At 45.0% G+C, this 14,176-nt stretch overlaps 1 protein-coding gene across 3 annotated transcripts in view; it reads right to left on the bottom strand.

The window, feature by feature from the left end:
• Positions 1-935: 935 nt before the first annotated feature.
• The window catches only part of HGSNAT (heparan-alpha-glucosaminide N-acetyltransferase), a 29,993-nt gene continuing 16,752 nt past the window's right edge, over positions 936-14,176 (bottom strand). For 2 of the 3 annotated variants that reach the window (XM_003794003.3, XM_023515559.1), the window contains exons 8-18: positions 13,777-13,853; positions 12,649-12,679; positions 11,089-11,249; positions 9,639-9,754; positions 8,825-8,946; positions 8,303-8,429; positions 5,808-5,894; positions 2,792-2,869; positions 2,121-2,191; positions 1,908-2,020; positions 936-1,202 (exon numbers count right to left, since the gene is read on the bottom strand). In XM_003794003.3, coding sequence (XP_003794051.1) covers positions 1,021-1,202; positions 1,908-2,020; positions 2,121-2,191; positions 2,792-2,869; positions 5,808-5,894; positions 8,303-8,429; positions 8,825-8,946; positions 9,639-9,754; positions 11,089-11,249; positions 12,649-12,679; positions 13,777-13,853 — 1,165 coding nt within the window. In that variant the 3' untranslated portion in view covers positions 936-1,020. The remainder of the gene's footprint in view (positions 1,203-1,907; positions 2,021-2,120; positions 2,192-2,791; positions 2,870-5,807; positions 5,895-8,302; positions 8,430-8,824; positions 8,947-9,638; positions 9,755-11,088; positions 11,250-12,648; positions 12,680-13,776; positions 13,854-14,176) is intronic. The other variant, XM_023515558.1, reaches the window with a different exon arrangement.

Genomic DNA, 14,176 nt, shown 5'->3' with positions numbered 1-14,176 from the left:
TGCTGCTGCCAGGTCCGGCATGTGCAGCAGCGACCTGGTTCCTTCAATAATCCAGAACACTAGACAGTCTGTCCAGAAGCTCAAAGCACAGCCCTCCTGAGAGCAATCCTGGTAGGGAAAGGGGATCCTTTCGCCAGCCCTCACCTGTCCTCTTTGGGTTCTGCAAAACCCCTCCCTTGATCAAGTCTCCATTCATTTAAACTATGTGAACGTGTGTAGGCAGTCTGTTACCATTCCTTGGGTGGTCAACATAAGCAACTTCCAGAGCTTCTACTGTACGTATCTGCGAGAGTGCAAGAAGCATGACGTTCAGAATGAGCGTACTGAGGTTCAGGGTCCAGTGTCTCAGACTGTACCCTAAAGTCATGTGAGAACATCTTGGCAGGTTTTCTGTAATGTGACAACCAGACACACAAGAGGGGCTGGGAATGAAACGTGCATTTTAACTTTTTCAAGTGAGGAAAAGGAGGAAATGGGTTGTCACAGACGTATTTTGGACCTAACTTTGTGAATCTGAAATGAAAATTACTTTGGCCTTCTTGAAGCATTCATCTATACTTAAAAATAGACCTTGTTATGACTCATCACACGCCATAACCTGGACCTACCACAATCACAGTGACAGCATGTTTTTGTCAGCCTATGTACACATGAAAAGGCAGGTTGCAGGGAAGAAAGATCAGTAAGAATCAGACTCTGGACTGTTTTCTCCATCACAGAAGAAAAATGCCCATGTAATTCCCTCTTGGAAAGTTAAAGGTGATCTGTTTAGAATGAAGTTGCAAATACATCCATTTCCAGAAAAGACAGAGGAAAAGTCTCATTTCAAATACGTGAGTCACAAACACACAGGCAGAGTGCTCACAAGCCACAACACAGTAAACAAATCTGAGCACATCATCTTTCCTGATAATCTAGAAATAACATCTCATTCATTTTATGATTAATGATTCCCTTTAATAATAAAGGCTGCTTCATTAATTCCCCCCAGTCTTCCAGCAACACATCTTTGCAGGACTATCAGATTTTCCAAAAAATCTTTTTTCTGTAGAGAATGTAGGCGATGAGCACCCAGACGGCAGTGGCGACTATGTTCTGAATTAAGTGCTCCTTGTGCGACTGGCTGTCCTCCAGCTTCCACTGAAAGGGGAAGTAGTCCTTGAACACCTCGTGGCCCACGTACACCAGGATGGAATTCATTCCTTCAGGAGAGACACAGAAGGCAATGTTTTTCTGTTCAACCTAGGTAATTCTGGGAAGTAGTTCAGCCAAGAAAACAAGCATGCACTTCTACATTACCAGCTACTGCCAAAAATAAGTGATGGGTACTTTAGATATTTAATTATAAACTACATTAAAAATTATGAGAAAATGTTCGCCCTATAACAATGTAATTTTTGAATACTAAATTTAAAAGGAAAACTAAAATTATTAATTTATATTTTCTAGACAGACAGTGTGATGTCCAAGGAACATAACTGTTACTAGAATCAAAGGCTGAAATGAGTCACTGAAATCATTTGCTTTCTCTCAGTCCTCAGGCAGAGCTGCATCCCTCATATCACCTCTTCACGTGTTTGCTAATGCACGCAATTCAAGGTAGTGCCTTTACATAAAGAAAGTCAGCACAGTCCTGTTATTAAGCAGGAGAAGCTGATGCTATGCCTGAATCATTCCTGGAACTTCCCAATCCAGTATTTCCTGAAGAAGTGAGTGAGGCTCATAATCCAGCACACAACTCCACAACCTAAGTGGGTAAAAATGGGTGGTCTGCTCAGGACAGCCTCTACTGCTTCCTCCAGAAGCTTGTTTCTTGGGATACGCTGCCAGGGCAGTGGCCCAAGGCCCAGTGCTGACAACTTTCAGGAGGTCTTTGGCCAGCCTGTTGGGGGCTAGAGGCAACTCACCTGGATAAAAGAATGGGGCTCCTGTCCAGAGCCCCTTCACATCCACCACCGGGTACAGGACGAGCAGGATGAAGAAGGCAAAACAGCTGAGTGTGGTGACGTAGGAAATGGACCTGGAGAGGTGGCAGGAAGATCTCAGTGCCCACAGGGAACGCACTGGATTTGAACATGACACACTGTCGGCATTAAAATGGCGTTTTTCTGTATACCTACCAGAGATTTTTGTTTACTGGAATAAAGCCTTCGTTTTCGGAAACTTTAGTCAAAGCAACAGAAATAAGCCCCTACAATGGGGGGAAGGAGGTTAAAGTTTCATATTATTATCTTCATAAAACAATGTGTTTCAAGACCAAAATACATCAGTTATTTAATTGCTTAGAGAGGGCTGAAAAGTGTGCCTTATATTTAATTGAAAACATATTTTCTAAATGTACAACTGAAAGTCCCTTTAAAAGGACTTTTCAACGCTCCTCTGAGTTGAAGAAAATAAACTGACCAATTACAACAAATCCTGAGAGAAAATATGATAGCAAGGTTGGGGGTAAAATGAACAGTCAGTCAACCTCCCAGTTCTTTTTTCACTTGTAAATCTGGAGCTTGATGTTTGGAACCCTGCTGCTCCAGGCCCAGACCTTCTGATGCGCCCCCCACGCATCCTGCTTCTCTTGACATTCCTGGCTGGCTGTGTGATGAAAAACACTGCCTTAACTTACACTGACATTTTCCTAAGAAAATAAACCTGTGCATTCAGGTGTAAGGTCTGTTCCTCCCTGTCATTCAAATGAAGAATGTCACCCGATACAGTGTGACGTGTGACGGCAACTGCTATGCCCGTGCTTTGTTTTAAACGCACACACGTGACGAGAAGGAATTCCATTACTTACTAGAATGCAACACCAGCCAGCAAATCTCATCAGGATGTCTTTGGTCTGGTCCTTGTAATATAACAGTATTTTTCCGGCCTGGAAAAGAAAACACAACACATGAAGAGAATCACCCAAGAGATTTTATTTCATGTTCACCCCACTGTCTTACTCATCCCACAGACAGAGCATTTGTGGGAGACGAAGGACCTGGGAGGAGGAATGAAACATCACACCCCCCCGACTGGTGAAGGAAGACAGAGGAACACGGGGCCAGGGAGGGAGAGGAGGTGCCACTGAGCTGAGGTACCAGCAAGAGAGGGCTGGGGAAAAGCACTCTGATCAGAATGGAGTGGTGTGCACAGATCCTTGCTGAAAAGAACGGGGGAGCAGAGCAGCCTCTCCAAAGTGGCCTGAAAGGAGGTGGTGCCAGGAAGGCTAAAGAAAGGTGTCTGGCAGGCTCTGTGAGGCTCATGTCCAGGCAGGCAGGGGCTTTCCTGCGAGGAGAATGCCCTCAAAGTTTGACGAAGGCCAGCTCAGACCAGGCTGCGAGGTGGCCCCGTATGACAGCACAATGGAAGAGGGGCCGGGACAGGGTAGAATTAGAGGCAGAGAAACATTTTAAAAACTGTAAAATAAGGATCTTGCATAATATCCCTCTGATATTAGGAACTAATTTCTGATAATCTCAAGACAAAGTTTTGATAATAGTTTTAATAGCAGCTAATATTTATGAATGTTATATGTGGGCCACTTCTCAGAACTTCACACAAACTCTTATATTTCATCCTCACAACCCCTTTATGAGGCAGAGCACCAAGGGGCATGCAACGCGCCCTGGGGTGCCGGCCAGTGAGGGCAGCGTTGGATGCAAAGCCAGGGCGGGCAGTGCCAGGGCGGCACCCAAGCTCCACCCTGCTCAGCTGGGCAGATTCACCCGCTCAGCACGGGCAGGGATTAAATGAGCACGTGCAACGGCACAGTGTGCACCACAAGGCGCAGCACAGGCAGGGATTAAATGAGCACGTGCAACGGCACAGCGTGCACCACAAGGCGCAGCAGAGGGAGGGGCAGTGTTTTGTTTTTTTTTTTTCAGACAGTCTCACTTTGTCACCCTCAGTAGAGTGCAGTGGTGTCATAGCTCACAGCAACCTCAAACTCTTGGGCTCAAGCAATCTTCTTGCCTCAAGTTTTTCATTTTTAGTAGAGACAGGGTCTCGCTCTTGCTCAGGCTGCGAAAAGTTGTGAGCTCAAGTGATCCACCCGCTTGGCCTCCCAGAGTGCTGGGTTTACAGGTGTGAGCCACCACACCCAGCTGAGGGGCAGGATTGCAAAGGGTAAAATTAGTCATCAAAAAGCACAGCTGACCCTGAACAACGTGGGTGTGGATTTCCTTCCACCTCCGTCACCCACAGACAGTGCGACCAGCTCCTCCTCCTGCTCTGCCCACTCACCATGGAGATGATGGGGGGACCGTTGTGAAGATCCCCATCCACTCAGTGAACAGTAAATACAGCTCTTGTGATTTTGTAATAACCTTTTCTCTTCTCTACCTTACTTGAGTGTAAGAATACAATAAAAAAATATAAAACATATAAAATAGTGTAAACTGTTAGTGTTATATAACAGTTATGCAGCATAACTGTGAGTTAAAAAGCCAGTATTAACTGGCTTTGCAGTATAAAATAGTGTAGACTGTTTGTGTTATCAGTGAGACACCTGGTAGGCTATTAGTAAAATTTTAGGGGAATCAAAAGTTACACATGTATTTTAAATCACATGAGGGCCAACTATATATAGGCAGTCTCTGTGTTATGAACAAGACAGGTTCAGTGGGTTTGTTCTGAAGTTAAATGTGTATGTAAATCGGAAAAGGCACATTTAGCTATTGCCTGTCACAGCCTCCATTCATAAGTCAGGCGTTTGGAACTCAGGGGCAGCCTATGTGTTTTAGATGATGCCATCCCACGGGGGAGCCACCAGCCACAGGTAACTATTTAAATTTCAAGTCAAACTGACTAAAATTCAAAACGCAGCTGCTCAGACCCACTCATCATGCTCAGAGTACTCAGCATCTTCCCTGAAGAGGGGCCGCCCACTGGATAGCACAGATGAGGTTTTCATCATCACAGAAAGTTCTAGTAGCGCTGCTTTACAAGCTCTCCCCCTCCAGGATGGCTCCCTTCACACAACAGTTTCAAACACCAATATGGAGAACTTTAGGAAGAAAAATCTCAACTGCTCAGAGTTTTAACTAACTCACAAGTAAGATAAACCAAGAATAACTTATGTTGACTGTGGCATAAAATACATATACCCTAAAGCCATGTGAAGTATTGATAAGGTTGAAAGTCTGTGCCCCTCCAAAATTCCTATGTTGAATCCTACTCACAGGGTGATAGTATTAGAAGGTGAGGCCTCAAGGAAGTGATTCCATCCTAAAGGTTCCACCCTTACAAATGGCCTGGGGGCAGCGAGTTCAGACTCTGCCATCCACCTCTCCCAAGGGAGGACTTGGCTTTGTTCCCACTGAAGGATACACCATTCATGTGGTAACTTGGGGCAGTGACTGGACCCTCACCTAACAAACTGCCAGCTCCTTGATCTTGGACTTCCCAGCCTCGAGAACTTTGAGAAGTAAATTTCTGCTCTTTAAAAATTACCCAGTCTGGGTATTTTGATATAACAGCACAGACTAAGACAGGTGCACACAAGAGAAACGTGACTTCTCAGTGTTACCAACATTCACTCACACACACACACTGCCCAGGGAACATTTTACCCAGAAACTGCCACACTAAGGTGACTTAATGTTTTTGAAACTGTTAAGAATTACATCTAATTATTTAAATGTGATGAATTTCAGCAACTTCTAGTTTTATAAAATCTGTTGAACAAAATAGAATCTATTAGATCTGTAACACAGAAGAAGATATATTTCTAATTATGTTATTTTAATGAAATGGTTTTTGAATTAGTGATGAATCCATAATCATAAACTTTCAGGAAAAAGTATTCTAATGGTATGAACAAATACCTGAACTCCTAAAAAGGCCATCACAATGGAGTTGATGGTTCCCAGAATTCCTTCTGGATCATAGGCCACTTCTGTGTGATAAAGCACCTGAACAAAACAGAGTAAGAGGGTCACTCACTCACCCACTGACCACAAAAATGCACAGTCTTAGACCAGATGCAAACTTCAGTACTCCATGTTTTTGGCTTTGGGTCAGAAATTCAGTGCCAGCATATGGAGACTGTGGGCTGTGACACTCAGAAGAGAATGCAGAGCCCCAGACACAAGCCTGGTCTAGCAGCAGCCCCTGTCCAGCTGACAGGGCAAAGAGCGCCAGGCCCCAGGCCTTGGTGGTGGTGCATCCCTGGCAAGTTTCACGTGAAATGCTAACACCCTCCTAATTTTCAGACTGAGTCTTTCTGATCCTATTGTTAACGTCAACAGCTTCCCGTCTTTTTTTCAGGCAACTAACGTTAAAAAATGTATTTGTGTTTTTTTTAATAAGTGCTGTAGAAATTTAGAAAACACACTGTTTGGCAGATGCTACCATGTTTCCCCGAAAATAAGACACTGGCTTATATTTATTTTTTCTCAAGAAGACACACTAGGGCTTATTTTCAGCTTTCTGTGCCAAAATGCATGGCCACGCCCATCACTAGGTCTTATTATCGGGGTAGGGCTTAGGATTTAACAAATGCATAGAAATCCTGCTAGGGCTTATTTTTTGGGTAGGTCTTATTTTGGGGAAACAGGGTACCATGCGCCACCCAGACCCTTCCAAACCCTTCAGGACAGAAGTATTCACTCCTCCAGCTCTAGGAGTATTAATGGCCAACAGCTCTCAGCCAAGTCCCTCTTCTGGATTGTCCCCAACTGCAGAGCTTCTCTTCCGGGGTCACCCCCTTTCTGGGGGCACTCCACACCCAACCAGGGGTAGAACGGGCCCAATACCTGACCTGATTCACATTCACTCTGAAGGCCATCCCAGCTCCCCAGAGACTGCAGTCCAACACCTCTCCCTACACAGTTCTGCTGCCTCATTCCCCACTGGCCCCTGACCCAACAAGGACCCCTTCTTAGCCTTGCTTCATATGCATGTCTCAGCATCTGCTGCCAGGAAACCTGACCTGAGACACACAGAAAAGCACGGCACTATCCATTTATACACTGCATTCACACTTTTTTTTTTTGAGACAGAGTCTCTACTGTGCAGGCTGGAGTGCAGTGGCAGGATCACATTTCATTGCAGCCTCAAAGTCCTAGGCTCAGATCCTCCCACCTCAGGCTCCGAGTAGCTGGGCCCACAGGTACATCCACCACACTTAGTTTATTAACTTTTCTTCTGAGAGGCTGGGACCTGGCCGTCTTCCTCAGGTTAGTCTCAAATTCCTGGCCTCAAGCAAACCTCTTACCTCAACATCCCAAAGGGCTGGGATTACAGGTGAGTGGTAAGAGCCACTTGCCTGGCCCATTCTAACTTTAAAATTCAAAATAATGATTATATACTGCTACAAAATAAATTTTATTTTTTTCTATTTTCTTTTTCCTTTATTTCCCTCATTTTAAATAATATGTAGGGTGTAATTATCCCCAATTAAATTTTTTTTTATTAAATCATAGCTGTGTACATTAATGCAATCATGGGGTACAATGTGCTGGTTTTATATACAATTTGAAATATTTTCATCAAACTGGTTAACAGCCTTCGAGGCATCTTCTAGTTATTGTTTAGACATTTATATTCTACACCTAGTAAATTTCACATGTACCCTTGTAAGATGCACCATAGGTGTGGTCCCACCAATTACCCTCCATCCACCCATCCTCCCCCCTCCCTTTCCCCTTTCCTCATATTTTTGGGCTATAATTGGCTTATAGCTTTCATATGAAAGCTATAAATTGGTTTCATAGTAGGGGTGAGTACATTGGATACTTTTTCTTCCATTCTTGAGATACTGTGCTAAGAAGAATATGTTCCAGCTCTATCCATGTAAACATGAAAGAGGTAAAGTCTCCATCTTTTTTAAGACTGCATAATATTCCATGGTGTACATATACCACAATTTTTAAATTTATTCATGGGTCAATGGGCACTTGGGCTTCTTCCATGACTTAGCAATTATGAATTGGGCTGCAATAAACATTCTATACAAATATCTTTGTTATAATGTGATTTTTGGTCTTCTGGATATATACCTCGTAGAGGAATTGTAGGATTGAATGGCAGGTCTATTTTTAGATCCCTAAATGTTTCTCCAAACATCTTTCCAAAAGGAATGTATTAGTTTGCATTCCCACCAGCAGTGTAGAAGTTTGAAGTCAGCTAATGTAATGACTTTAAAATTTATCTTGTAACTTTAAACCCACAAAATAAAATTTAAAGTGATTACATTAGCTGACTTTTCAAATAAAAATTAGTTCTCATATTTTCTTTTAATGCTGACCAGCTCTTTCTACCTTCCTTCACTTCAGAGACCCTAAACTTCTAGTTGCAGGTACAAACCGGTCCCACTCACAGCAGAAGAAGGATGGTGGTAAAGGTGATTCTCTCCCAGAAGCAGGTGGTCGATGTAGCCAGCAGCTCCTCCAGTGCAATTTGGATACTTCCCCAAATCTCCAATACCACCAGGGCCAAGATAACCCCTAGGAGAGTGGAAACCACACTTGAATGTAAGACTCTGGAAGGGATAATGGTGTTATGTTAGCTACTTATGCAGTGCAATTCAAAGACCCTCAAACGTGCACCAACCTAAAATACCCTCTTGCTCCAGGCACCCTCACCTATGCTCTTTGACTTGACTGCCCCACCACTGAGGAGGTGGGAGGCCCAAGTTCTACTCAAACTAACCCTCCAACAAACCTATAGGGACCTTTCTCTGGACATGCACCAAACTCCTCTCAATAGAAAGCATGCCTCAAAGAAGAAAGAGTGAAATGAAAATTCCCCTGACTTAGTCTTTTGAAAACTGTAAGCCCAGAACCTGTGACTTGGCAGGAAATGACCTTTAAAAAGGGATTACGTACAAGGGTTCACTTACGTAGGGCACCCTGGCACTGGTAAGAAGAACGTCAAACAGAGCCAGACGCTTTCCAGCGTCAGAATGAGGAGCCACTGGGGCCAGCTGGAGGTGACATCTCCAAGGGAAAAGCATCCTCTCTGCTGAGCAGAGGCAGGAAAGTAAAACGTACGTGAGCTGAATGCAAACAGAATGGGACTGACGCACAACGCGTGGAGCTGGGAGATTCCCAGTGATTCTCTTCTGGGCTTTTATGATAGTGACACAGAACTTTAATTAATATACATTATGCTGGGCCAGCCATGGTGGCTCTCACCTGTAATCCTAACACTCCGGGAGGCCTAGGTGAGAAGATTGCCAGAGCTCAGGAGTTCAAGACCAGCCTGAGCAAGAGCAAAGCCCTGTCTCTACATGTTTTTTGTTTTTTTTTTTTTGAAACAGAGTTTCATTATGTCGCCCTCAGAAGAGTGCCATGGCATCACAGCTCACAGCAACCTCAAACTCTTGGGCTTAAGTGATTCTCTTGCCTCAGCCTCCCAAGTTAACTGTGACTATAGCCTCCTGCCACAATGCCCAGCTATTTTTTGTTGCAATTGTCATTGTTGTTTAGCCGGCCCAGGCCAGGTTCAAACCCACCAGCCTGGACGTATGTGACTGGTGTCGTAACCACTGTGCACAGGCGCCAGGCCACACAACGTGTTTTTTATCATAATAAAAAAAGTTGATACAAAGATTAAATAAAAATAACTAAACACAGTGGGGGGGGAAGAACTGAAAAAAAATTCTACAACTCTGTAATTATTCCCCCTCTGCTTTTAGAAACATGGCTTCTCACCGAGGCACAATTCTCAGGCACAGGTTTTGCAAAGAGGAGCTCCAACACGGCAACCACAAAGTAGGTCACTCCCAGCCGCTGCAGCACGCCGGGAATCCGCACCTTATCCCAAGACACTGCAAAGGTGCAAGCGAGATAAAGTGCCCGCCAACAGTTCTCATCTCAGCCTAAGACAATGTTATCTTTTCTCCTAAGGGGAAAGATGGACCTGTATTACATCTAAGGAAGTCTCTTTAAGCTCTTAAACTCGAGTTCCAAAAGCAGGCCAGTCCCATTTAAAAGGGACCTGGCTCAAACCCAAACCAGGGAGGCTGCCAGCTGGGAGACGGTGTAGAGATAAAACAAGGACTACCCCTGACCCCGCAGTTCCATTTCTAGGCCCCTTCCCCTTAGAATTCAGCTGTCATGCCCACCAGGAACTAGCAGACCTAACACAAGCCACTGATCTGACACAAGGCTACGTCCAGCTACAGCCCAGTAACAAACCTGATTACGAACCCACTGGAAGCAATGGCTCACTTTTTGGAGATCCATCAAGTCCACTTTTATGTGAGACCCATGTGGAAGTAAACTCTAGTTTTTCCAGTATCTACAGCCTTTCTTCTTCTTTTTCTTTTTTTTGAGACAGAGCCTCAAGCTGTCCCCCTGGGTAGAGTGCCGTGGCTTCACTGCTCACAGCAATCTCTAACTCCTGGGCTCAATCAAGTCTCCTGCCTTAGCCTCCCAAGTAGCTGGGACCACAGGCGCCCACTACGATGCCCAGCTATTTTTTGGGTGCAGCCGTCATTGTTGTTTGGCGGGCCTGTGCTGGATTCGAACCTGCCAGCTCACAGTGTTCGTGGCTGGCGCCTTAGCCACTTGAGCCACAGCGCCGAGCCTCTACAGCCTTTCAATAAAATGCCGACTGCCTGAGGGCTCCACATGGCTCCTGTGTCCTCTCACTAATGACAGTGTAAGGCCCTTGAGGACTGTGACTCCTGCCCTCCCAGGGCTGATGTCCTTCCCTAAGTGTTCCCATCTCACTGGACAAAGATGTCATCTCTCCCCAGCAACCCAGGGGGCACACAAGTGCTGACAAAGGCAGATTCTAGAACTACCACACAATACTGAAAGCTGATGAAGGCAAAATTGGCAGAGGGCAGAGCATGAGAAGATGGTCCCCTGGCCTGGTCCCTTCCCTGCTCCTTACTGCACTTAAATAATCCAGAAAAAATCCTTCCATCTCTCGTGGCCTCAGAATTTTCCTTTGTATAATAAAAGCATTTGAGTAGTTTTAGAGCCTCTTCCCAGGTCTAAAATTCTAAGATATTATAACACCCAAAGTTCTACAAACTTTGTACATACTTTTCTAACAATTGTCCCATCTGCAGGTACCTGAGATGGGAGAGATGACGTATCTTTCTTTCCATATTTCAGTCAGAATATATACTCAGAGAGGGGGGATACTCACATGGACCAAGGCAGTAATTGGGGTTCACAATGATAATTCCTATGCAGATTAACAGGAAGCTCCTCCAGGCAATTTTCCTCAGCAGTCTGCCTTTTGAACATCCCCGCTGCAGTACAGATGTCATTGATAGAAAAACTGAAGATCCCATGATAAATACAAACCTAAGAAAAAGAAACGCAGCTGTTGGTAACTGGCCATTTCCCATTTTCTGTCTGTCTGGTATTAATATTACAAAATATGCTACATAAGAGAAGCAACACGTGATCTGTGTAAAGAGCCAATGACTGAAATAACACGGAGCTCCCAGTCCAGGAGGACACGAGAACAGCCCTGCTGAGCCTGCGGGGCTCTGTCAAAGCCCACGTGCAAGTCCCGTCCTGGGAGAGCAGCTTTAACCAGCTTTAACCGTGACCGACATTCCAAGGACAACCCTCCCTTTTAGGTATCAGAGAGAAATGGGAATGAAACTGGTACAACCATGTCACCAGATAACTAGACATTCACCAGCATGCCCAGCAAGGCCTTGATAAATAAACAGAACATTCCAATCATTTCTAAATTCACTCCTGCTTCCAAAAGAAAAATGAAAGCTTAGTTTTGCTCTCCATTTGGTCTGAGTTGCATACATTTTTCCTTTTTTTGGGTAACCATGTTCAATTGTTTCTTGAAAAGAAAGTCAGAGTGCTCATCTTTCTGCTTGGCTCGGGGTTACAGAGAGGAGCGTTTGCTCTCGCTGCATCCCTTGGGGTCCCCTGGCTCCCTTTTCAGGGTCATCCTAGCCAGACAGAAGCCTCTTCTAACAAGAACTTTCCCTGTAGGGAATCTCATAGATTATACATAAGTAAATCATTACCAGAACTTCAGGCATATAAAACTTCCCCCATCCCAAATCCATCTCAAAATAAACAAATCAATAAAAGAATCTTCCTCCAACACCTGAGTTTCTATTTGTGATAAAGCACAAGAGACCAAAGACTCCAAGTCTGCCTGGTTCTACCCACCCCCTCCGCCCCGTAAAGTAAAGTCAACAGCATCTGAGACCAAAGATGCAAATTCCACCACACAGAGAAAATGTCCTCCACAGGAAGAAGTCGTGGAGAACCACAGGCAGCTTTCAATTACTAAACTATTATTTTAAATTTTAATTTAATACTAGCATCACCCTGCTACATATATGTATTTATCAGCATTCACTGATACCAATATAGTACATTCCTTTTAGGAAACAGGGCTTTATAATTATTTTCAGAATCAATGGAACTTAACTACACATTCAGTATTTCTGATTCCCTTCTGTGAGATTTCAGGATCTAGCATATTGTATCTACACCAACAAAATGTTCCCTACAAAGCCACTCATCTTTCACATACACATGTGTAAGCACTGCAGCAGATGTAAGAAGTCTCCAGTAACACAACTCTTGGAAGGACTCTTAACAGCAGAACACAGCCTAGGTCCAGAATGTAAGGCTGATCTCAGAGAGAGTCTCCACCATTATCTTAAAAACAAAAAGCTAGAGCTGACCCGTGGAAGAGATGACTGTAAGAGTGTCCACTCACCATGGGAATACAAGGTCCGCCACCGTCAGTCCTGCAGAGTAACACAAGAACAAGCGGTAAAAAAAGGACTTGAGAATATCAGTATTTCCTAAATCTAGAATGAACTTCATCACACACTGATATACAGAAGGTAAGCACGTGCAAGCCGGTCATGGTGGCTCATGCCTGTGATCCCAGCACTCTGGGAGGCCGAGGGAGGTGGATGGCCTGAGCTCATGACTTAATCAGCCTGAGCAAGCGTGAGACCTCGTCTCTAAAAATAGCCAGACACTGTGGTGGGCACCTGTAGTTCCAGCTACTCCGGAGGCTGAGACAAGAGAATCGCTTGAGCCCAAGAGGTTGAGTTTGAGGTTGTGAGCTGTGATGCCACAGTGCTCTACTGAGGGTGACAAAGTGAGACTCCTCAAAAAAACAAAAAAGTAAACACATGCAGAGAGGTACATAGGCAAACGCTCCCTTGAGGCTCTGCAACTTTTCACTGGGCCTGGCTGGGACACTTCCTATGAATGTAACTAGACACAGGAGAGCCAAACTAGAAGTGTGCAGACACGTTACACTGAAGCAGTGCTATTGACAATCCATTCTCGAACCAACTACATACCAGATTCACAGAGATTATTCAGCACTGTTCAGACCAGTTCCAGTTCAATCCCACCCCAAGGACCACATAAGTCTTAGAAGACAGAACCCCCAAGAATATAATGGTTGTCATAAAAGACATATCTGGAACATGACAATGACCATCTGCAACCAGTGCAAAGTCCCAACAGTCCACAAGTGAAACTTTCAGAGTCTCTGTGTACCTACAGGCCTTATAGATTCACCACACACAAGGGTGAACAAAGCTAACAGCCTCACAGAGTGACAGAAAGGTTATTCTTGGGCGGCACCTGTGGCTCAAAAGAGTAGGGCACTGGCCCCATATGCCGGAGGTGGTGGGTTCAAACCCAGCCCCGGCCAAAAAAAAAAAAAGAAAGGTCATTCTGCGGGACAGGAGCTCAGCAGCTTCCAGGTGGCTGGTGTGGCTGCACCTTGGGGCTCCGAGGGGGAAGCCTGAGTGATTCTCTCCCACCTGCAGCTCTCTGGATCAACCTACGTGAGCAGTGACGTGTTTAGGAAGTATCTCACCATTCCAACTCGAGTGTTTGAAGTACCAGTATTTTCCTCCTCCGTAATTGACGAAGACCATGAGGGTGAGAGATATCCTAGAAAGCCAACAAAGAGCATCCTTTCAGGATTCGCAGTGAGATGAGGAGGGCCTGGAGGACATGCGTTTAAACCCACGAGGTGCAGTCGTGTGGTAATGCAATCAACTGAGCAGTTTAAGATAAAAGACTAGGCTCGGCGCCTATGGCTTGACCGGCTAGGGCGCCAGCCACGTACACCTAAGGTGGCGGGTTCGAATCCCCAGCCCGGACCTGCCAAACAACAATGACAGCTGCAACCAAAAAATGGCCGGGCGTTGTGGCAGGCGCCTGTGGTCCCAGCTACTTGGGAGGCGGAGGCAGGAGACTCGCTTGAGCCCAGG

Source organism: Otolemur garnettii, unplaced genomic scaffold (genome assembly GCF_000181295.1).
Source record: "Otolemur garnettii isolate 467f Iridium unplaced genomic scaffold, OtoGar3 scaffold00074, whole genome shotgun sequence".
Lineage (NCBI taxonomy): Eukaryota > Metazoa > Chordata > Mammalia > Primates > Galagidae > Otolemur > Otolemur garnettii.
This window is presented reverse-complemented; position numbering and strand designations above follow the sequence as displayed.